Source organism: Tinamus guttatus, unplaced genomic scaffold (assembly GCF_059628265.1).
Source record: "Tinamus guttatus ecotype Peru unplaced genomic scaffold, ASM5962826v1 Tinamus_guttatus_pri_ptg000297l, whole genome shotgun sequence".
Taxonomy (NCBI): Eukaryota; Metazoa; Chordata; class Aves; order Tinamiformes; family Tinamidae; genus Tinamus; species Tinamus guttatus.
The window spans coordinates 3,270,794-3,291,651 of record NW_028288831.1 but is presented as its reverse complement, the minus strand read 5'-3'; the positions used below and the strand labels follow the sequence as shown (position 1 = coordinate 3,291,651).

The following is a 20,858-nucleotide window of genomic DNA, read 5'->3' as shown; positions in this document are numbered from 1 at the left end:
CTCGGAAGATGAAATTTTTGATGCTAATGAAGTTTCTCCCACCTGCTCTGGGTACAGGTCCTCGTGTTTCACCTGGGGTATAAATAGCTGCTCCCCCACCTGCTCCAAGGGTGTTTTCTCCTCCCCCCAAAATAGCGCTTTTGTTAGAGGGGGGGCCCTGATCAGGGCTTGTCTCAGGGAACCGCTGTTGGGGCAGCACATCTATGTCCTTCCCAATATGACATCACATGCGGCTATGCTGTTTTGTAAATAAAACACACACGACTCGTTCAAAAGTGAAAATTGGCCTCAAAGGCTTTGTTTCTAAACAGTTCTAGTTGCTTTCCAGGTACTACAAAATGAAATGAATAAATCCCTGATGCTGGCCCTGTCGCGGCTCTGCGCGTGCCGAAGCTGCTCCAAGTGGGCCAGTCGGGGTCAGCAAGGTCACCACGCTCAGAACGCTGCCGCCTCCTCCAGCTCCAGGTCGCCGCGGCCGCTCAGCTGCAGCAAGCGGATTCCCCCGTGGAAACTACCACAGAGCAGGGTGGCGGCGTCGCAGGAGGCCAGCGAGGCCAGCGGGCCGGCGCCGTCGAGGCCCAGCGTGGCCAGGCAGGCTGCGGAGGGAGCGGGGACGGCGCTCAGGGTGGGCGGCTCTGGCCGTGTTACTCTGGAGCTCGTGCAGAGCCCTTCCCCACGAGCATTTTTTCCCCCCTGTGAATTGCTTACCGTTTGGGAAAATACTTCTCAAGGGCAATGTTATGCTCAACACGTGTTTTTTGAGAATAATCCAAGAGGGAAACAGAAATCAAATTTCCAGAGCCATGTAAGCCCTTCTTCATGGCTATTAATTTCTTCCTTGTTTCCCTTTAGTTTAGGGAGGATCTTCATCACCTCCAAATGTCCTCTTGGAGAGGAACACAGCTGTTCTGGGACAGATCTCCTCCGTCCCAACCCTGTGGCTGCATTCAAGTAAAACTCAGAGGCTACAGTCTCAGTCCCTGGGTGGGTACCGAGACCAAGACAAGTGGCTGCAGCACCCACAGTGACACCCTCTCAGCGAGCAGCTCCCTCTCTTACCTCCACTCTCTTGGTCCCAGATCTTCACTTTGCAGTCGTACGAGGCCGTGGCAATGACAGGGGCCGCAGCCAGGCCTCGGGGAAGGAAGACACACGAGGCTACGGTTTGGAGATGCCCTCTGTACTCGCGCACTTGGCTCCTTGTCTGCCTCAGGTCCCACAGCTGCAAGGCAAGGGCAGCAGTTGGAGTCCAGGTCACTTCTAGACTCCATCACTGTCACTTAACGATATGGAGCTGCTTTACAAAGAAAACAAGTTTTTTGTTTGTTTGTTTGTTTAAAGTGCACCCTGAGCCTTCCAGGCTTTTGGCAAGAACCTCACAATCCCGGACACTGTCGTGCCTGTGCTTTAATAAGGAGGAACATGTGCTATTACAGAAGACTCGGGAAAGGGAGGGATGGGAAGAAATGTAGGAGCTCAAGCAGCAACCTTGGGCCCAACTGGAGATACCAGCGTGAAGACAATCCCCATGAGCATCTCTCTGGGCACTGATCTGTTGCATGCCATGAAAATCAGAGAAGAGCAGAAAAAGCAGAAGAGGAGAAAAAGCGGGAATTGCTGCCTGGCAAACTCACGGTTGCTTCGCAGCCCTCCCCGGTGAAGCCGCTGCTGCCGCTGACGCAGTAGCGCCCGTCCTGGCTCACGTCACAGCACGTCTGAATGTGCCGCTTGCCCAGGAACGTGTGTGCCACCTGCAGCTCCCGGCTATCCCAGATCCTGGAAGTGCAAGAGCAGGGAGGAAGGGCTCTGACACATCACTCCAACAACAGGCACATTCCCATTTCCTAGATCATGGCCACACTCTATCATGGCCACACTCTTCCTCTGTGATTTGTTGGCATATTCCCCTGCTAGAACTCCTTCTTCCGTGGCCACTGCTGAGATTTACCTGATCGTTTTATCCTCTGACGCCTGGACGACGTAAGGCTCCCCAGGAACCCAGCACAGATGTGTTACCTGCAGAGGGAAGGGATGATTGCCCACGCTGACGGGTGCCTGCCACGCAGAACCACAGAGCTCCCCTGTCCTTGCTCTCCTTGTGCTGTGTACTGAGCAGGAAACACCAGATTGTTTTTTCTGTTTCCCATCAGTGCTGCTCCTTTACTGGGGCCTACAGGCTCTGTCCCACATGGTTAGTGGGGTTATGAGCGGGTAAGGAGACACGAACACTGAACTAGACCCAGCACATGGAAACCTGAGCACTTGAAGACACTCTAAACTTCACTGCTGGGCAGATGCAAAAGGGGACACAAGATCCTACGCTTGCTTCCTAAATGGCTCAGCAAAGGGCATTAATAAATTGCCATATGTGCCTTGGTATCTTTGTGCTAGTGCAGGTTTTATTTTTCCTGGAGAAGAGGATAAGCAGCCTCAAGTTCACATTTCCACAAGGCATCCATGCAACAGATCCTGGGCTTAGTGTAGTGCCAAGCTCAGCGCAAATCCTCTTTGCGCAGGTTTATGTGCAAAACGACCGAGGAGGCAGAGTTGCCTTTATGGCTGAAGGGGATGAGCGGCTCCTTACCAGATTCCTGGAGATACCAGCTCTGCCCAGGCGCTTTCCAGTCTCTACGTCCCACTTGCAAACAGTGTTGTCTCGTGAACCTGTGCACAGGCACAAGGCATCTGCAACCCCAAGTTAATGTCCGAAAATTGCACGGAAAAATTAGAAAGAAATTACCATTTGCGGGATAGGAGTCAGTTACTCCTCACCTGGGCTCACGGCTAGTCCAGTAACGACCAGGTCATGTCCTGGGAAGTGCTGCCTGGGTCCTGAAGTCCTGTGAAACTCCCACATCATCACAGTCCTGTCACGGGATGCGCTGAAGACTCTGTTTGAGTCAGGGACACAGGTGACCTGCCCAGGACGAGGCGGGAGATGTAGCTCAGGCTTTGTGATGGAGCCAGTGGCACACGGGGAAGAAAAAGCAGTCCTGCTGCCAGGCCAAAGCTCCAGACATGCAGAAATGTGACTGGAGAGCCTGACCTTCAAAAGGCACTTTTGATTTTAACTTGCGAGTCAGGAACAGTAAGGTTGGAATAACAATGTTGAATTGGCCAGACCAGTTCTTTCTTGCCCTGAGCTCCATTTTCTCTTGAGGTAGTGAATGAACTTCTAAGCCCCACCACATTTCTCTAACGGGGATGAGCCAAAGGATTAATTCCCAAAGGAAGGGATTACTTCAAGACCACAACTCAGCTGCATGTTGTCCACGACCCTTAAACGCCATCTCTCCTCCTGCTGCCTCCCGTATGGACACGAATCCCAGCAGCGCAGGTCGTGGTTCTGAAACCAGCCCGACCAGGCCTGCAGTGAGCAGGGACAGTTTCTGATCACCTCCTCTGTGACCAGGGCCGCAGGTGACAGCGGGATTAACCTACTTTCCCCAGAGTGAGTGCAGAAACAGACGGAGCTCCCAGATCCCGGACGCCAGGAGCTCAGGAACACCCGCTGGGCAGCTGTGCAGGCTGCCGGTGGGCTCTTGGCAGACGCTCACTCCGACGGGCCAACTTATTTTTTAAACAGAACCTTTAATTGTTCGGCCTCTCTGGAGATTTTATATTAAGGGAAGAAAGTGGTGGTTGAGAGAGGTATTTTGATCTGTATTGCCTTTGCAAGTAAGCAAGATGGCAGCAAAGTCCCACTTCTGGAGCACTATGAAGTGAGAACTTCACTCCTCTCACCCCAGTTAATGTCGTGCTCAAAAGTTCTCCTCTCTCTCAGCATTTTCCTGGGTAATAAGGGTTTCTTTAGAACTTCTGTCTTGTCTCTTTTTCTGTTTTCTCCTACATATTTTCATAATCAAACAGCCATTGACGAACAATATATCTGCAGGCTTAACGGTTTGTAACCTCATATCCAATCCCCTCCTGTTTACTTAGGTGGGGTAGGGGACTCATAATCTCCAAGCCCTGGTCCAGCCATTTTTAGTCTCCTTTTATCCCCTCCTCTTATTTTCTCTCATGGTTCCCTTCCACCCTTTTTAATCCCTCCCATCCACCACTGCTCTCCTTGTGGCATCCCATCATGGTCGTTCCGCTGATACCTCTAGGGGTTCCCAACTTACTCCCCATCCCCAACTAGGGGTTCCCAACTTACTCCCAACTTACTCCTGTTCTCAGAAACTATCAACATTATAGGAAAAATTTCCCAGACAAACCCTCATAAAATTATTCTGAGCAGTGGAATGAATGAAGTGTGAAGTCTGAATGGGTGTCCCCTAAGTTCTCCTTCCTACTGTAGTATTCCCTACCTCTCTCCAACATCTGACTGCACAAAGGACAACAGGTTGTTTCCACCTGGGAGGTGCAGTGGCCACATCATGCGTAGCAGGTACACACCCTAGCATGTTTGCTCTCCAGGCAGTATATTTGGCTTTGTAATCACAAGGTCCCTGTAAGATAAGGCCCCGCTCTCTCTATGCATGGCTGTGATTTTGTGTGGTCTACTAGATGTGAAGAAAGATTAACATCATTTCTGAACCAAAAACTCGATCAAGCAATTTTCCCGGACTTTCTGCCATGCAGTCTCTCAAGCGGAAAGATAAGAACATGTCCAAGCCTCCTGGAGCCTGGTTTGGTTGTGACACAAGTGCTTCTTTTCTAGACAAAGGATCAGCTGGGGTCCTGGGGAAAAAACCTAATGAGTTCTGATATCTAGACAAGTTTCTGACTAAAGAAGGCCAAGCCCTTTGTGGGTGACAAACCATCACTCTTATTCCTGTTTCCCCAGTTTCTGGCACAGTTAGAAGACCCAACTATACTCTGATAATTGGCACTCACCTTGGTGATCTCACGTTCGTGTCCGACGAACCGCCTGAGAACAGCTCCGGATCTCCAGTTACACACGACCACGGTCTGCGGAGAGAGGCAGTGAGAGGAATCAGCAGCAGGAGAATGGGCCAAAGAAGTTCTTCAAACCTTTGCTAAGAGGCAGTTTGGAGCTGCTGACAAAGAGCACTTGGTAGCGACATGCTCTATCAAATTAGTAGGAAACATATCCTGAACTATTCAAAATGAAAGTATTTTTTTCCTTGATAAGTGGATTTTCTAAAGCAAAAAGACACCACGCACCATTTCTCTAAGAGTAGATTTACTCTTGGGAGCTGTATTGATAATACAGTAACACCACATTAGTGCTGAAAAGAGCATTTAGGCTGTTCAATAAATGCTGATTATTCATTTATAAACACCCTCGGTTTACGTTACACTGAGCCCCCACATACAGTCCATGCCCTAAGAGGGAACAGATTCTTTTGGTTTTCCGACCCCACAGCAAATCCTGCTTCTCTTTATTTTTCTTGCCTTTGACTGCATTTTGGCCACTGTGGTGGACGTGCACCTCACCTTATCCTTTCCTCCGGACACGCAGAGGTCTGGTCTGAGAGCAGCCACAGACATGACGGCACCGGCGTGTGCAGGGCTGTGCTGTGGAACAGCTCTAACGGGTCCTGTCTTCTCTGCAGAGCCATCAGTCCTGCAGCAAGGAGAGAGACAGCAGCAGGAACTGCAAGTCAGGGAGACCTTCCCCTGATGTCCCCCTGTTTAGACTGATGTTGAGAAGACAACAGTGTTGGTGAACTAGAGAACAGAGACATCTGATTTTGGAACGTCAAAGGAAAGCTACGCATAGACAAATGTGTCTTCTGGACCCAATAAGCTAGAGGAAGATTCTGCCTCTTGAGCTGCTAAATATTTAGGTGTTTACTCCTAACCAGGAGTGTTTAGGTGCTCACTCCACGCCAGAGCAAAGAACAACAACAACAACAAATTCTTACTAGTCTCCTGGGATGGCTTACATCAACAGCATTCAAGCCTGGCTACTGACCTGGTACAGCAACTTTGCACTTCGAAACCAGCAAACATCCCTGTGGATGTGTCAGTATTCCCCTTGTATTTGCTGTGCTCTGCCTGCCTCCTCCTGTCAGCTGGACCCTTTTTTCCTTGCAGCTAATGCCTGTACAGTTGTGCCACAGCAAAATTACCAACACTCAGCCTACCCCACTGGGATGCAAGCGTGTGTTCTCCCACTCAGTAGCTCACACCAGTATTCCACAGCGCTCAGGACAGAGGGAAATTTGTTCTGGCTAAGGTGCCATTTTCACAGAAAACAGTAAACTAAGATCTGTGTTTCCTGCTGCCCTTGCTGATAAAGGTTATGACGCTCTCAGGAGGATGGGTTGGACGTTTTGGCCAAACAGCCACCTCTAGCGTTTTTAGGGTGCAGATTGCTTATTCAGAGTAAGATTGCTTATTCAGAGTAAGATTGCTTATTCAGAGTAATCTCAGAGCTCACACTTACAACTCGGCTGCTCCTGGATTTCAGTCCTCAGATACTCGCTACATTCCCTGTTGCTGTACTCTCTATTCATTATGTTTTCTATTCTCCCCTATAGTTGGGTTTATTAAGGCTTTTACCTGTATTTGGAGGCGTGGAGGTGGGTTTTGCTCTGCAGTTTCCCCATAGCGCTGCCAAGGCGCACGGCTCCAACTCCAGCGAGCTGCACTGGGCATCACAGCGCCAGCAGCTCAGGCACTCACTGCTGTGACACGACCTCGGGTTGGGAGCCGCAACGTTACCAGGAACCTGGAGAAACTTCCGACTATTATGCATGCGGGAAAAATTGCTGGTATCACAGCATCAACATTTTAACCTCATTTAGGATGAGAGAACAAGAAATCAGAGGAGGGAACACCTGGAAGTGTCTAGGCAAAACCCTGCTTAGAGCAAGACCAGCTTCAAAACCGAGCTTACTGAGCCTTCTGTCTCTACGCTGGCCAGCTCCATGGGACTTTGACAGATCTAAAACACATTAGATTCCTAAGTGTTTCATGGAGATGGGCAAGCGAGTCAAGACAAGAGATCCCCAAGCTGAGAACCCATGGACACGAGGCTGGGGGATATCTCTGACCATTATATATCCCTGGTCTTGTGTTCCATGGTCTCTTTACAGATCCCAGTTTCAAGACTGGCTGAGGCAAACAGCTTCAGACTTGGGTTTGTACTTCCAACTGAGGTGCTAGCACTTTAGACCAAGATAACGTCAATCACACGCAGCCTGAACTCAACTTATGCAGCCGGACTTGAGGTAAAGTCTCAGCTGGTCTTAGCTTAGGGCAAGCGATGCTTCGAAACAGCAGCTTTCACATCCATACTCCAGCCTCATCTCCCTAAATCTCCTAGCAGATGCATCGAGTCTCCTACCCACCGAGGCGGGTCACAGGCTGGGCAGAAAGCAGGGAGAGAAGAAAGCAAAGAGCTGTCCTCACATTCCCACCTTTCCGGGAAATCCACGTGAAACCGACCCTGGCTCAGGAGGGAGGCCCGTTGCGGCAGCAGGCAAAGGAGGGCCACGGCCAACAAGCCAGTTTCAATGACAGAGAATTGCCGTGTACAGTAATTGGATTCGTCTTAGCTCGAGACACACTAATTGGATTGACTTCAGTCTGCACTGAGTGTACTAGCATGCCCATCTTCTGGACACGGAGGGTTTTTTGCTAATAAAAATAGGGAAAACAAAAATCAAGCTGCTGCTTCTAGCAAAGGAGAGGAAAACATTTCAAGCCCCTGCTCACAGCAACTAGGAACCAAACACTGGAAACAAGAAGTGAGAGACATCAGTTTTCCCCCAAACATTCCCTTTCTAATTTTACCTGGAACACCTTTTGGATTAGCGATCAGCAATACCTGGCTAATCTCTGCCTGCTCAATCCATGAATCTGCATGTTCGGGAGAAAGAGAGGAAAATACATCTACGGTTCAGGGGCAGCACTAATGTGGCAAATCTCCTCTTCCAGTCACACTGGGACCGAGCCTGCAAACTGTTTCAGCGCATTAGGAACAAACTGGATTTTTTTCCCTGACAACAAAAGAACATGGGAAGTTTTGTTCACCTGCAAGAGAAAAATTGTCGGAAAAGCTATGAAAGGGCTGCAATTTCCCTAGGAACAGAGCCTGGCCTTGGTGCGACAGAACCGATCGCTCGCGGCTCTGCGATGGTCCCAGCACTGTCGGGCCCAGCAGGTTTGTGCAAAATCAGGGGTGCAGTGACCACTGTAACCCCAGGCTTTCCAACGCATAAGGACCAGCATTGCCCACGATTCCTTGGCAGCAGAACGAAGCCCTTCTGTGCAGCAAAGGACAGAAATTCCACCTGTTTGAGGAAAACCTGCTTTTTTAATCTCTGCAGGGCTGCGGCAGCTGCCCCAGGTACCCAGGCTCCCTCGGGATGCTCCGTAGTGCTCAGCACCAAAACTAACAACAGAGCGTCATGGAAATGGGGCAGGAGGGGATGGGGCCGCCTTGGGCGGCACCACGGGCTCATCCCAGAGGGTTAAAACGGGGCACAGCCCCGGTCCCTATGGCCGGGGAGCCCCGTGGGGACAATCCAGCTGCAGCCCAGTGCTACGGCCGGGGGAGCCGCCCCAAACCTGTCCCGCACGGAACCGGGCCGGGCTGGGCCGGGCCGGGCTGCCGCGCACTCACCGTGGGCCGGGCCGGGCGGCCCCGCTGCCTGGCGACGACCTCGCGTCCCGCCCTGCGGGTGTCGCCGCCCCCGCCGGGTCCCCCGGTACCGGGCAGGCCGCGGGGCCGCGGCGGGGGGTCCCTCCCTGCCCCGGGGGGCCCGGCCGCGCCGTCGTGCCCGGGACGCGGCCGCCGCCCGGAGCCGGCCGAGCCCGTGAGGACCGAGCCCGTGAGGGCCGCGCCGGGGCCGCCCGGAGCGGGCGGGCCGGGCCGGGCCGCGCCGCCCCCGCCCGCCCCCCGCTCCGCACCTGCGGCAGGTGCCGGCGCGCAGCATGGCCGGGGCGCCGCGGGCGCTGGCGGACAGGGCGGCCGAGCTGCGGGTAAGGAGGGGAGCGGGGCCGGGAGGGGAGCGAGGCCCGGGGCGCTGCCGCGAGCTGCCCCTCGGCCCGCGCTCCGGCCCGGTCCTGGTCCCGGTCCGGCCGCCGCCCGGCGCGGGGCCCGACGGGCTGCGGCGCCGCCCGGGGCACGTGGAGGGCACCTGGAGGCGGGTCAGCGGGCTGGGCGGGGGGTCCCCGGGGACCGCGGGGCACGTGGAGGGCTGCGGGGCCATGTGCGGGCTCCCCGGCAGGTTGTGGGGGCGCCAGGGGGGTCCCTCGCAGGTGTGGGGTGTGCAGTGGGCTGTGGGGCTAAGTGTGGGGTCCCTGGGGGGCTGTGATGCCATGTGGGGAGTTCTGGGGTGCGGGGGGCACATGAAGGGTTGTGAGGCTGTGTATGGGTGTCCTGGGGGGCTCTGGGGTCCCTGGGGGGCACATGTGGTGCTGTGGGGCCATGTGTGGGGTCCCTGGGGGGCTGTGGGGCACATGGCAGCGTGTGGAGCTGTGGGGGACACCCAGCGGGGTGCAGGGCTGTGCGAGCACCCTGGCAGGGTGCAGGGTTTTAGCTGGGTGTGGGGCTCTGTGGGACCCAGGTGGGGACCGGGGCACCTTTGCTGGCCCTGGCTAGGCCTGACCACCTGTTCTCGCCTCCGTGTTCCAGAACAAGATAGTGGATCAGTGCGAGCGGCTCCAGCTGCAGAGTGCTGCCATAGCCAGGCACATGGACGAGGTGCTGCCAGCCAAGAACCAGAGCGTCCTGGTAACTCCCTTCCCTCCTCCCAGGGTGGCGGGGCTGGCACGCGCTCGCCCGGCTTCTCTGCTCCCCGCTGGCCTTCATGGCAGAGGTCTGCGCTGCCCACGTGGCCTGCGAGGGCTCCTCCATTTGCAGTTTTTTGCTGTCCCCCTCACCTGGCAGCTGTTTTCCCTGTGCAAGCTGGCAGAAACTGTTGGTGCTCTGGCTTGATTTGAGCGAAGACAGATGTTTCTTCCCTCTTTTTGCTGTGGCAGAACGGAGCCAGTGAGGCACGGGAATTAGTGATTCAGAGGCTGATCTTTGTGAGAAACATGATTGAAAACGAAGAACAGCGATTGCTGGAGAAAGCGCACACAGAGGAGGAGCGGGCACACCAGAGCATCCTGACACAGCGCGTGCACTGGACTGAGGCTTTGCAGAAGTTGTCTGCCCTCCGAACCTACCTGGTGGACATGATCACCAACTTGGATGACCAGGACCTGGTGGTAAGTACTGCTCGTTGTGCTGAGGGACTTCAGTCAGCCTGGAAGTGAACCTGGACTTTCTATCATGGATCCTAAGGGGTACAAACATGGGGTCGAGGAGCTGGCTGCACTGACAGCAAAGAAGTCAGAATTGGACAGGATCTTGGTTTGCAGATCTAGCTCAAGAAAGCCCCTTCAGCTGCTGCTGACAAGCCATATGGGTTCTCAGTGGTTCCTAGAAATGGTGTTCTGCCTGGTTTTGCCTTTTCCTTAAGTGAGGTTTAGTTGTCAGAACTACCATCCAGGCTCAGCTCTCCCAGATGTTGTCTTGGTGCTTAGGTGTCTTGCAGTCTTGACAGTGGGACGCAAGATGATAAATTCTTTATGTTCGATTGTTGGTGTTGGCATTTGTAGGTATTGGGAGCTAAAGCACCTCATGTTGCAGGGAAGTAGAAGCTGCACGTGGGTTTACTGCGCAGCTCTGCACTTGGGAGTAGGCTGTGTGTATATTTTTCCACCCCTTTCATAGTAAGGGTAGCCCTTGAACAGGGCAAAGGCACCATCGTCAGCGGGTAAGGAAACAAATAGAATTGATCCCAAGGTTATTTGACTCTTGGCTTAGATTCTCTAACCCATGTAGCAACAGGGCTACATCTGGGCTAGAACCTAGGCAAAACCACACACTTTTTTGGACAGTTTTTAGCTAATACAGGCCCTACCATACAAACAGAGTGAGCAGTTGGGGTAAGAGCAAAAGAAGGCCTGGAATGTAAGCAGGAATTTCTCTCTCTCTTTTTTTTTTTTTTTTTTTTTTTTTTTTTTTTAGTACTCTGAGGCCCTCCCCTTGTCATAGTTGAGGAATTGAGACTTGCCATGTTCCTGTGCTGCCCAGTGCAGTTACATGCACCTCTGAAATGCTGGGGGTCAGAGAACTGGTGCGGGGCCGGCACATAGTGGCCACTATATTAAAAACAGAGGATTTTGTTTGTTTTCAAATAGCTCTGTTATAACTGTGCTGGTGTGCTGCAGGGAAGGTCAGTGTCTGGTAAATTCTTTTGTCCCACAAAAGCACTTTTCCTGTTCTGAAAAAGGCCCTGAGGATGTCAGAGCAGCAGGATGGTTTTACCTCTTATCAAAAGCTCTTGGGGTTGTTTCCTGTAAGCACAGGATGTTCTTGCAGAGTGCCCTGATGGGATGGGGGAGAAAGGACACAGAAGAGAGTCTGACTGCTGACAAACTGTCAGTCTGAGGGTTTTCACACCTTGGCTAAGGAGAGGTGCAGCAGTAAGAGCGCTGCATGCCCGCAGCCTAGTGTGTATCAGCAGGGTTTGGAGGCAGATCAGATTCTTTTCAGCTCTAGAGATCTTCTACCTGCTGTAGATCTCCCACACGTTTCCCTTGCACCAGGTGATCCAGCGGTATTTGCAGGACTCTCTGCTCTAACGGTGCTTATGTTACTCAACAGAGCTCTGTCTAGAAGTCCTAATGCTCTTCAAGAACCACTGTCACCCAGCCCCACTGGCTCAGCAGATATTAGCCCTGGACGCATGGAAGGTGCCCCCTATTTGGCCATTCCCACTCATTTTCCGTGTGAAGGAGTAAAAAGGGCTCTGCAACTACAGACCATGTGTGTTAGACACCCCCCCTGCTCTGCAAGGCCAAGGTTGGGATGGGGAATTGTCCTCTTCGGGGCAGTGCTGCTGGGGCACAGGCCAGCAGCAGACAGGTGTGTGGAGGAAATGGGCCTCTCTGATGTGCTGCTGCCAAGCACGCAGGATTTTGGGTGTTGGGGGCTTCTGCAGGGAGTCTCTGGAGCTGTCAGAGAAGCTCTGGAGCAGCTCAGAGAGGCTCTGAGTGTGGGGATGAATAGTCAGCAGAGCTGGGGAAAACAAGCCTGAAGAGGATCTCTCCACTGTGTCTGGTGGGTTCTTCTTGTTCCAGCTTGTTTCTCAGGATGGTGGTAGCTTGCTCCCCATATGAGGCATTACCAGCCTGTTTTGAGGCAGGGCATCTCCATGGGGTTTGCTGAGCCCCTGAAGAGCTGTAGTCCCTGGAAGCACTTGGCCTGTGTTTGGGGTTTTACACATGGAAATTTCAGCTGCAATGACTCTTTCTCTCCTTGTCCACAGCATGCAGAACAAGAGATCTTTGAGAGGTTAGTACCCAGCAATTCCTTGGCCTTTTCCTGACCTGTTCTGCAAGCTTGGCCGCACCCTTCTCCGCTCCTTCTCGCTACCTCTCGGAAGCAGGTGACACCCTTCTCTCTCTTCCTTAAGCTGCTTTTGTTGAGGACAGACCAGAGAGATACCAGCAGATCCTCCTGTCTTTGCTTCACTGCAGCTCAGGCAGAAACCTGGCATCTAGAAACGCTAGGAACCAGGACACAGTGTCCACAGGGGCTTTGGCACCTGCTCCGGCACTCGCTTACAGGAGACCCTTTCTAGGTCTTTAGAAAGCTCCATGGGGCTCCCTGGGAGGAAACCTGGCCCTGGCCGATTGACAGCAGGACTGTCTACCTGGAACACTGTTGTGCTTTGTGCCTGCAGAACCCCAGGCGCAGCGTTGCCTGGGGGGTAACGTGGCCGAGCTCTGTGCTCACGCCGCCTCCTTCCTGGGCAGACAAATCCTTTGCACCATGTCAGCAAGTGGGGACCAGCTGCAGATGTCGATGCGGCTGAAGGTCGCCTCCGTAGTAACATTAGGCCGCCCTTGCTTGTGAAAGGGGCTGGGCAGCTGGAGTTTTACAGGCAGTTCAGTGGCCGCTACAGCAGTGCTAAGTAGCACTGGTGGATTCTGCTATACAGAGACCTTCCAGGAGTATTTTTGCCTGTAGAGACACAGTGACCCACAGCACATCACCAGCAGCCAGTGCCAGAGCCTTTGCTTGCAAACAATGAGTTCCATGCGTATGCAGGAACCTGTCAAGCCCTTCATCTCCTGGCTCTGCTCCATGAAATGTCCTGGAGTGCTGGCTTGCTTTCCGTAGCATCCCCCTTTGCCCTAACAATAAGGCTTTGTTGAGCAAATGCCTCCCGGGGAAATCTGATCGTCCCAGCACAGCCTGTTCGTTGTAGTTGTATTTCGTGTGTCTTGATGACTGTGCTCAGATCCATTCATTCTGTGTCAGCTGAGTAAGGAAGCTGTTGACTCAGGCTACCAGGCTTGTGTTTTAAAACACTGAAGTCCTTTCAGAAGTGCCTGTAATCAAAGCTAACCGAAAATATCAGGTAAGAGGCAGAGCTCATCTAGAAACCTTTCCCCAGCATAGTTTCTCTGCAACAAGTGGTGCTCTTGCAACATCTCCAGCTCATATTTCTATAATGCTTCCTAGTGATCTTTATAAGCACTTCCCAGCTCAGGTCAATAAATCAATGCTTCAAAATAACCCTTCTGTTTCTTTGCTAGGACAGAGGCAGCGGAGGGAATCTTAGAGCCACAGGAGTCTGAGAAGTTAAACTTTAATCAGAAGTGTGTTCAGAGTCCATTGCTGCACCGATTATGGGCTTCTGCGGTTCTCTGCTGCGTCACAGGTCAGTGTCTTGCTCAGGTCTCGTGTTCTCTGGTGAGTCCTGCAGCAAGGTCATTCATTTTGTGCCCAAGGTCATTCATTTTGTCCCATCTGATGCTAGGATACATCTGCCCAGTGTTTAAAAGAAGGGGAATGTTGGGAATAAACACGTAGTTTCAATCCATGCTTCAGAGTTTGTGCACTAACATGGGAGCTGAGCCACAGGGACAGCTGCTCACGAGTGTCCCAGGGAAGCAGTAACTGTCCCTTGCCAAAGGCAAGTCGTGGTGCCCTGGTTGCTCCAGCCACAAGGCCGAGCAAGAAAAGGAGCCGCTAAACTGGAGGACAGCACAGGGTGCTCTGCTGCTGGGTGCAAACTGGCCCAGGACCCAGCCTGGAGGCAGCCTGGCCTCGGCCCCCTCCGCAGCTGCTGGAGCCACAGGGCACTCAGTGCTGCTGGGCCTGGAACAGGAGGTGACGGAGGCAGCTCTCGTAGGGAATCTGGGACAAGGCAGGGGACAGTGGTTGAAAGCAGCTGGTTGTAGCTATGAGGAGAAGCTGAGTTTGAAAGGACCATAAAAATGAGCTCTGTTGCATGCTCTCACTTGGTGGGTTTTTTTTTTTTTTCCTATTTTCCTGGATTGTTCAGACACCCCAGGAAGAGCAATGCTGCCACAGGAATCTTTGTTACAGGAATTCTTCTTTGCCCCTTTCAGCACTGGTCTATTGGTAATTTTAAAAGAGGGTAAATTTGCCCATCTCTGTAAGAAGCTCTAATGTGCCAAAATGAGAAATAGATAAATGCAATAGTTTTGAGAATATAAGCTGAGGCAGTGGCTGCGCAGGAGCTGGCAGTTTGTTCTGAATCACCTGGGATCTGTGATTCAGTTCAGCTCTTGCTGTAAAGCTGAGGTTGCATCAGAGGCCTTTGTCAGGCCAGCACTGAGCTCAAGATACCATTTTACCAAGTTGGTGTCAGCTCTTTTGAACAGAGAGAGAAAAGTTCCTTCTGTTAGTCTGCTTGGGCTGCTGATGGCGAGGTGTTTGCTTTTTATTTTATTTCCAGGTCATCATTAGGGTACTTCAAATTTATTTATTTGTTCCTTTTGTGGGGTGGAGGGCAGCATCTTTCCTAATTTGGAAGGTTTTATCTTGAGTGCAACCCCATGAGTAGAGCTGGGGGTGACCATCCCAAAGGTTTTGCAATAACCTTTGATTTTTGCTCATCATGCTCTGGATGTTGATGAGTGGTCCCCAGTTTTTCCCTGCTTTCAGTTTCCTTCTGGAGGTGGGTGCTTCTGACTTCTGTTGCTCTACTGCTCTTAAGCGTTAACGTGAAAATCCGTGCGTGCCAGATCACACCGATGCTTCTCTCTTCTGCAAACTCGTATGTTGCCCTCCCTTTGCAATTACTCAGTTTTTCTTGTGCCAAAAACCTTTCTCTGTTTTGCATCTTTGATTATTGGCAGTTTTGTGTTGACAAAATTAATCAGTTCTCAGCAGATATTTTAAGCCATTGAGGTAATCAGGAACCTTTTCCTTCAGTTCTCTTTGTTGTGACATATCTTCTTTATGAATTCTTTTCTCAGTAACATATGAGTCAATAAGACTTTCAGTCCTAGTAGTGGGTCTGTCGGTGCATTTGTAACCCAGAAATTTCACTCTTGACATTATTTTTCTTTCAGTGGTTGCATTTAGCACATCATTATTATATGCTGAGGATGTCTGCTGTATCCATGCTCATCTCATGAGTCCATAGTCCACACAGGGCATAGCCTTAAAAAAATTAGTATTAACTGCAATGGTCCTTGCTTTCATTCAGACAGTGATGTTACCTTTTATTCTGCGGTCCCTCCTCCCAAAGACAGCTGAATAAATGGCAGTCTTGTTTGCTTGCTTGAAAAAAAAATTATTTCTAGCCTTGGCAGTTGGCCTGTAAAGGCTCACAGAAACTTGGAAACGAGAATGCAAAAGAACCAACGTTTCACTACCTCAAAAATCACCACAGTTGCTTTGATCTCTTTATTTGGCAGCCAGCTTCTGTATGGCCTGTGGTTAGAGCTTGTGTCTGTGTGTCCTTAAACCCAGAACGACTGTGCGTCTCCAGGCAGTTCTGGGAGGGGTGCCGGGTCGCAGGCACCCACATCGGTCCTGCTGGGGGGCACAAAGTAGGTGATGAGGCTGCCTAGAAGCTGGAGGGAGTCAAGTCCGCAGAGGTGACAGTCTCGTGCCTCCCCGCTCCCAGGTTGCAGGGGTGTTGGAAGGGGGACAGCCTGTTGCTTCAGAATGGCCAGGTTACAGCAGTCGCAGGGAGCTGAGATTTTAGGCTGCAGCATTGCAGCTGGCAGCGTGGCTCTGCTGCCTGGCCTCAAGCACCAGCCTGCGTCCAGATTTCACCCAGGAGCCCAAATCTACATAACAGGGTTTTAATTTCACATATGGGAGTTTGGATATAGGATCTTCAGAAGCAGTAAAATGTACTTCACATGAGACATACATACTTAACAGGCAGGTATTAACTTACCTGCTCTATCCTTTACAGTGGAGTGGTCAGGTTGGTGTTTCCCTGTGCAGGTGATCCTGGTGCAGTGTTGTACCTACACTGGATGTGTGATGCACAATACCAGGCTTAGTGCGTTCCTTCTCTCAGAGAAAGATGAAGAAAGTCTCATGCTGCTCCATTTTCTATGAATTCAAGCAGTGTATGGCTTCTTGGAAAGTTAGGCTTCAAATGAGCAGGGAATGAGCTGCGGAGATGTATGGAGAACACGGGACGGCAGGTGCACGCACCCACTCGGGGGAATAAATCACCGAGCAAATGAGGCTGTGGCTGCTTCAGCTGAAAGGGGAGCTGCCTCCAGCACCTTTTCCTGCTTGCCGTTGCCCACCATGACTCTCGCCTACTGTGCAAGTTTGCCACGTGTGACACTTCTGCTTTGCCTAAGCTGGCACTTCGGTCTCATTTCATTTGCTGCCAGGGTGGCACAGGGCAGCTATAATCCTAGGAAATCCCCCACCCCGCTGCGCTGCTGTTTGATGTCCTGGGCTGTTCCGTGCCCGTGGTGCTGGCTGGTCAGGCGGGTGCTGGCGTGGCTCCCATTGCTGCTGCAGTGCTTGGAGGAGCTGCCAGCGCGCAGGAGCTGGAGCAGCTTCAGCTCCAAGATGACTGTGTTCCCGGGGTGCTGTAACCCTTTGGTTCATTAAGGGCCACATCCTGCTAAGCGCTGAGCACCCAGGAAAGGTGATCTGCAGAGAGCAGGAACTGGCTCCATCCCCCAGAGCTCTTCTGCCCACGGTGCTGCAGCCTCACCCCTGGTAATGTGGGGAGAGCAGATGACTCACCTGCCCCAACCTTGTTTCTGTGGCAGTTTGAAGACATAAAATGAAGAAACAGAGAGCAGAGGGAAAGCAGGGCCAGGAGAAGCAGCAGCAGATATTAACTCCATCCCACCTGGGAGGTGAGCCAGCTGAGTTTCAGCCTTTTCCCTTTGCTTGGGCAACTAATAGAGCAAGGGAAATATTTGTGCAGTTACTCAGCACTCTCACGCCTTGGTCTGCAGGTCTGCTGAGGTGTCTCCCAGTGGGAATGGATGGCACAGAGAGAAACGTGTAGTCAAGACAAGCTGAGCAGAGCTGGGTGCTGTCACCCCCCTAACCCACCTGTGAGTCTGAAGAGCTGGTGAAGTCCCCCCATCCGTGACACGTGCCCGGGGTCCTTCCTGCCCTGTGTCTCTGAGCCCGCCCTGACCCCAGGTGTGCGGATCGCTGGCTTGGTGGTGTGATACGAGTGTGACTGCCCCTTAAGTCACAGCAAAAGTGAACTGAGCCCTGGTCGAGTTCTTGTCTTAACGCCTGGTGTCACCTCCTGGGCTGTTCCACACAAGTTCTGGGCGGGTGTGTGGTGATGGCTTGGTGATAATTTGCTCTCCATTATGCTTCTCAGGAGGAGAGGGATCAGCCCAGTCCTTGCTGACCCTCCTTGTTCTGGTATTACCGGCTTTGCAGGTTCTGTGCAAACAGCTCAAGCTCTCGGCTAGGGGGGAAGTCTGTCCCTACTCTGCAGTAGGGGTGACAACCTGACTGAGAGGGACTCCCAGGAATGGGGCTGAGCTTTGAGTCTATCCTCACCCACGCATGGAAACTTAGAGGAGTCTTTGCTCCAGTCACTGATCTTCCTGCTTCCAGGATAAACCAAACTGCTGCTTGGCCACGCTGCTGAGTTCTGTTTTGTGAATTCAGTCCAGGGCAGAATAAGATTAGCAGTGTGCTGCTCTAACTGCAGGATGTTCCTGCAAGACCTCTGGTACGAGGGTAGAGTGGGTCCAGGGGGGAGAGCAGGGGGCTCCATGTATGCAGTGCCCCCATGGCCTTGCTGTGGACTTGGGCGTTTCTGATGTTGGTGCCTGGGAGAATCTGGGCCTTGATGAGTCTATAGGTTGTTTTAGCCCTCACTTGAAAGTCCCTCAATATCCTCCAAGCAACAGCACGTTGTGGGTCAGGCAGGGGAATGCGTTGGAGCAGGGAGCTCTGCCGTATCCATGCCCGCTTTCGCACTGAGGCTGAGGGGGTGCAGGAGGGAGGTTGGGGCGGTAGCTGTGAGTTGTGCAGCTGGGCTCCACGGGCCGTGTGCTGCCTTCCTGCCTCCTGTCACTCCGTGTTCCCTGCTCTGCTGGGTCCTGGGCTTTGGGACAGAGCACTCCTCTTCCCAGGGAGCTGCCTCCTCTGTGGAGGCCGTGGGCAGCCTTTCCCCAGCACAGGGTGGGAGGCACAAGAGAAGACGTGGTTTTGGCAGGTTGGCTGGAGGTGACCGGTGTCCCAGGCCTTTGCCTTGGTAGTGTGTGCTTGAGTCAGTTTACTAAATCCTGCCCAGGTTCGGCCCCAGGCTCCTGGTTATTGAGGTGGCTCAGGCAGGGGCTCTGGGGTCTGTGCTCACTGCTTGGCTTCTTTCACAGGCTCCGAAGAGATTCACATAGATGAGAAAACTGTCAGCCCCCACCTGACCCTGTCTGAAGACAAGAGGACGCTGACGTTCAGCCCCAAGAAAGCGAAGGTGTATTTGGACTGTCCCGAGAGATTTGACCACTGGCCCAATGCTTTGGCTACCACATCTTTCCACACAGGAGTCTGTGCCTGGAGGATCAGCGTGGAAAAGAGCTGTGCCTACAAGCTGGGCGTTTCGTACAGCTCCCTGCAGCGCAAGGGCTCCGGCAACGCGGCCCGCCTGGGTTACAGTCCTGTCTCCTGGGTCTTCTCGCGCTATGACAGAGAGTTCAGGTTCTTGCATGCGGGTCAAGAACAAAATGTGGAGCTGATCAAGTCTCCAGCAGAGCTTGGCGTGCTGATTGACTTTGCTGGAGGCGAGGTGCTCTTTTACGACCCTGATTCCTGTGCCATCCTCTTCTCCCACCGGGAAACCTTCACTGCTCCCCTCTATCCTGTCTTTGCTGTGGCCCACCAGAGCATCTCGCTTGTGCACTGAGTGAAGCAGTGCGCTAGCTGGGCTTGGCAGAGCTGAATGTGAATATATATTTGTATATACAATATATAGTCTTTTCATTTAATGCAAGGAGTCTGGACAGGGCTGCCAGCTGGCATACGGTGGCATTCAGGCAAGGCCATCAACCTGAATGCCTGCTCCTGGCTTGTTTTATGGCAACTGTCTTCCTCTAGGCTACGTAGTTACTCTGTGTTTATCCTGCATCAGTCAACGATTCACCTGTAGCCAGGACCTGAGGTTTCCAGGGGAAGCTGAAGGAGTTCCTGATGTACCTGTGAACAGAACACCGTGCTTCCTGGACCCTGCAGGACGCAACCTGGGCATGCAGGCGTGCAAACCAATGGCCACCACTTCGTTCGCTGTGTGTTTATTGGGCATGGCTCTTGCGTGCCAGGAGCTCGCGGGTTGTGCTGTCAGTGTGGCTGTGCTGCCACCTGCACTGCTTTAGCCAAATGCTTTTTCAGTTGTTCCCCATCCTGGGTCCGTCCCTGTAAAATACGGCCGTATTTGCTTTAGTGTGGCTGGCCTTGGCTTGGAGAGCTGGAGGAGTGCTCTGCTGGGGCCTGGGTATTCCAGAGGGAGAATAGCTGCCTGCTCAGCAGCAGTGCGTCCTCTGGGAGGCCAGGTCCTCTCAGGGTGCACATCACACCTGGCATGTGTGTTTTGCTCAGCTTTGAGCTGGAAGCAGAATGGAGGCTAAGAGGACGTCTGAAAACAGCAGTGCTGGGACTTGGGACAGTCTGAGTCCAGACTCTTACCAGCCTGTTTTGGGTGAATCTTTTAGTTGCTCAGGGACTTATTTCCATCTGCTGGTGGTGGGGAGGAGTGGATGATATGTGCTGTGAACTGCAGCAATTACAAACCTTCTTGTTGAGTTTGAAATGTGGTGGGCTTTAGAAAACAGCAAGGGGCTCCCCCAAGGAATTTAATCTTGGGTATTGCAAGGCTGGAACTGATTTTCACAGCACTTTGCAGAAGTTCTGTCATCTTATTTTCTGGGGCCGCAGCTTGGTGCGACACTTGCTGTGGTTTTAGCTGAAGCTGCAGCAGGCCATGCTTCGCAGCTGAGCTCCTGCTAGGGCAGAGGTAGGGCAAGTGCATGATGATCGGCTCCCAACACCACAGCATTAAGCTCTCCTGAAGACACACCAACTTCTATGGTCCAGGCTTTGGCATGAGGAGAGATGGGGAACTGGGGAAAGGGAGGCGTAATTCCCTCCCAGCCTCTGCTATTCGGGAAAAGGGCAAGGAAGGCAAAGCGGGTGTGCGCTGCAATCCACAGGAGTCCAGGCTGCGCTCAGCTGGCAGACCCACGCCTGGGAAGGGAATAAGCTCAGCCCTGTGGATATGCTATGAAAGGGTTGTACATGAGACCCTCCTTGGGTTGGGGAACAGATGGATTAATCTTAATATCTGCCTCCATCCCTCCTTGCTAGAATTAGCTTTCTAGGGTCTCTCTGGATGACACCAAGGTGCTCTGCACCCTGGCCCCAGCTCCATTAGCAGAAGTCAACGCTGTTTACCTTCTTCCGTATAGTGTTGGGGGAGCTATGGAAGGAAAAGGCATGAAAGAAGAGCATGGCAAATATGCTTTTATTAGACTAGTAGCCCTTCTCCTGTGGAGAGCAGGCTCCGGTGAAGGTTTCTTCCTGTTTCTTACTGAGATGGCAAGAGGCACGAGGAACATTCCCTGCTTGGCAGCAGCCTTGGTCCTGCTCGGCAGTGCAGCTCCCAGAG

At 52.6% G+C, this 20,858-nt stretch overlaps 2 protein-coding genes across 2 annotated transcripts; one reads left to right on the top strand and one right to left on the bottom strand.

Annotated features, from left to right (window-relative positions):
* Positions 1–435: 435 nt before the first annotated feature.
* On the bottom strand, positions 436–6,527 carry WDR31 (WD repeat domain 31). The gene is made up of 9 exons (XM_088528044.1): positions 6,478–6,527; positions 5,407–5,536; positions 4,843–4,917; positions 2,773–2,917; positions 2,585–2,685; positions 1,949–2,016; positions 1,635–1,776; positions 1,060–1,222; positions 436–596 (listed from the first exon to the last, which is right to left on the bottom strand). The coding sequence occupies exons 1-9, from the start codon at positions 6,522–6,524 to the stop codon at positions 436–438; spliced, it is 1,032 nt and encodes a 343-aa protein (XP_088384170.1). The 5' UTR covers positions 6,525–6,527.
* A 2,307-nt stretch (positions 6,528–8,834) lies between these two features.
* BSPRY (B-box and SPRY domain containing) lies at positions 8,835–19,165 on the top strand. The gene is made up of 6 exons (XM_088528043.1): positions 8,835–8,904; positions 9,560–9,658; positions 9,907–10,137; positions 12,246–12,271; positions 13,522–13,646; positions 18,577–19,165. Exons 1-6 carry the CDS (start codon positions 8,857–8,859, stop codon positions 19,101–19,103), a joined length of 1,056 nt encoding a protein of 351 aa, XP_088384169.1. The 5' UTR covers positions 8,835–8,856; the 3' UTR covers positions 19,104–19,165.
* The last annotated feature ends 1,693 nt before the right edge of the window (positions 19,166–20,858 follow it).

Bases quoted from the DNA above. Each gene is read 5' to 3' on its own strand.
- WDR31 (XM_088528044.1), bottom strand. From the start codon at position 6,524: ATGGGGAAACTGCAGAGCAAAACCCACCTCCACGCCTCCAAATACAG. The intron at 5,537-6,477 runs GTAAAAGCCTTA...TCCTTGCTGCAG, and splicing joins CTCCACGCCTCCAAATACAG to GACTGATGGCTCTGCAGAGA. The intron at 1,223-1,634 runs GTGAGTTTGCCA...CTTGCCTTGCAG, and splicing joins GGGAGGGCTGCGAAGCAACC to CTGTGGGACCTGAGGCAGAC.
- BSPRY (XM_088528043.1), top strand. From the start codon at position 8,857: ATGGCCGGGGCGCCGCGGGCGCTGGCGGACAGGGCGGCCGAGCTGCGG. The intron at 9,659-9,906 runs GTAACTCCCTTC...TTGCTGTGGCAG, and splicing joins CCAAGAACCAGAGCGTCCTG to AACGGAGCCAGTGAGGCACG. The intron at 12,272-13,521 runs GTTAGTACCCAG...TTTCTTTGCTAG, and splicing joins GAACAAGAGATCTTTGAGAG to GACAGAGGCAGCGGAGGGAA.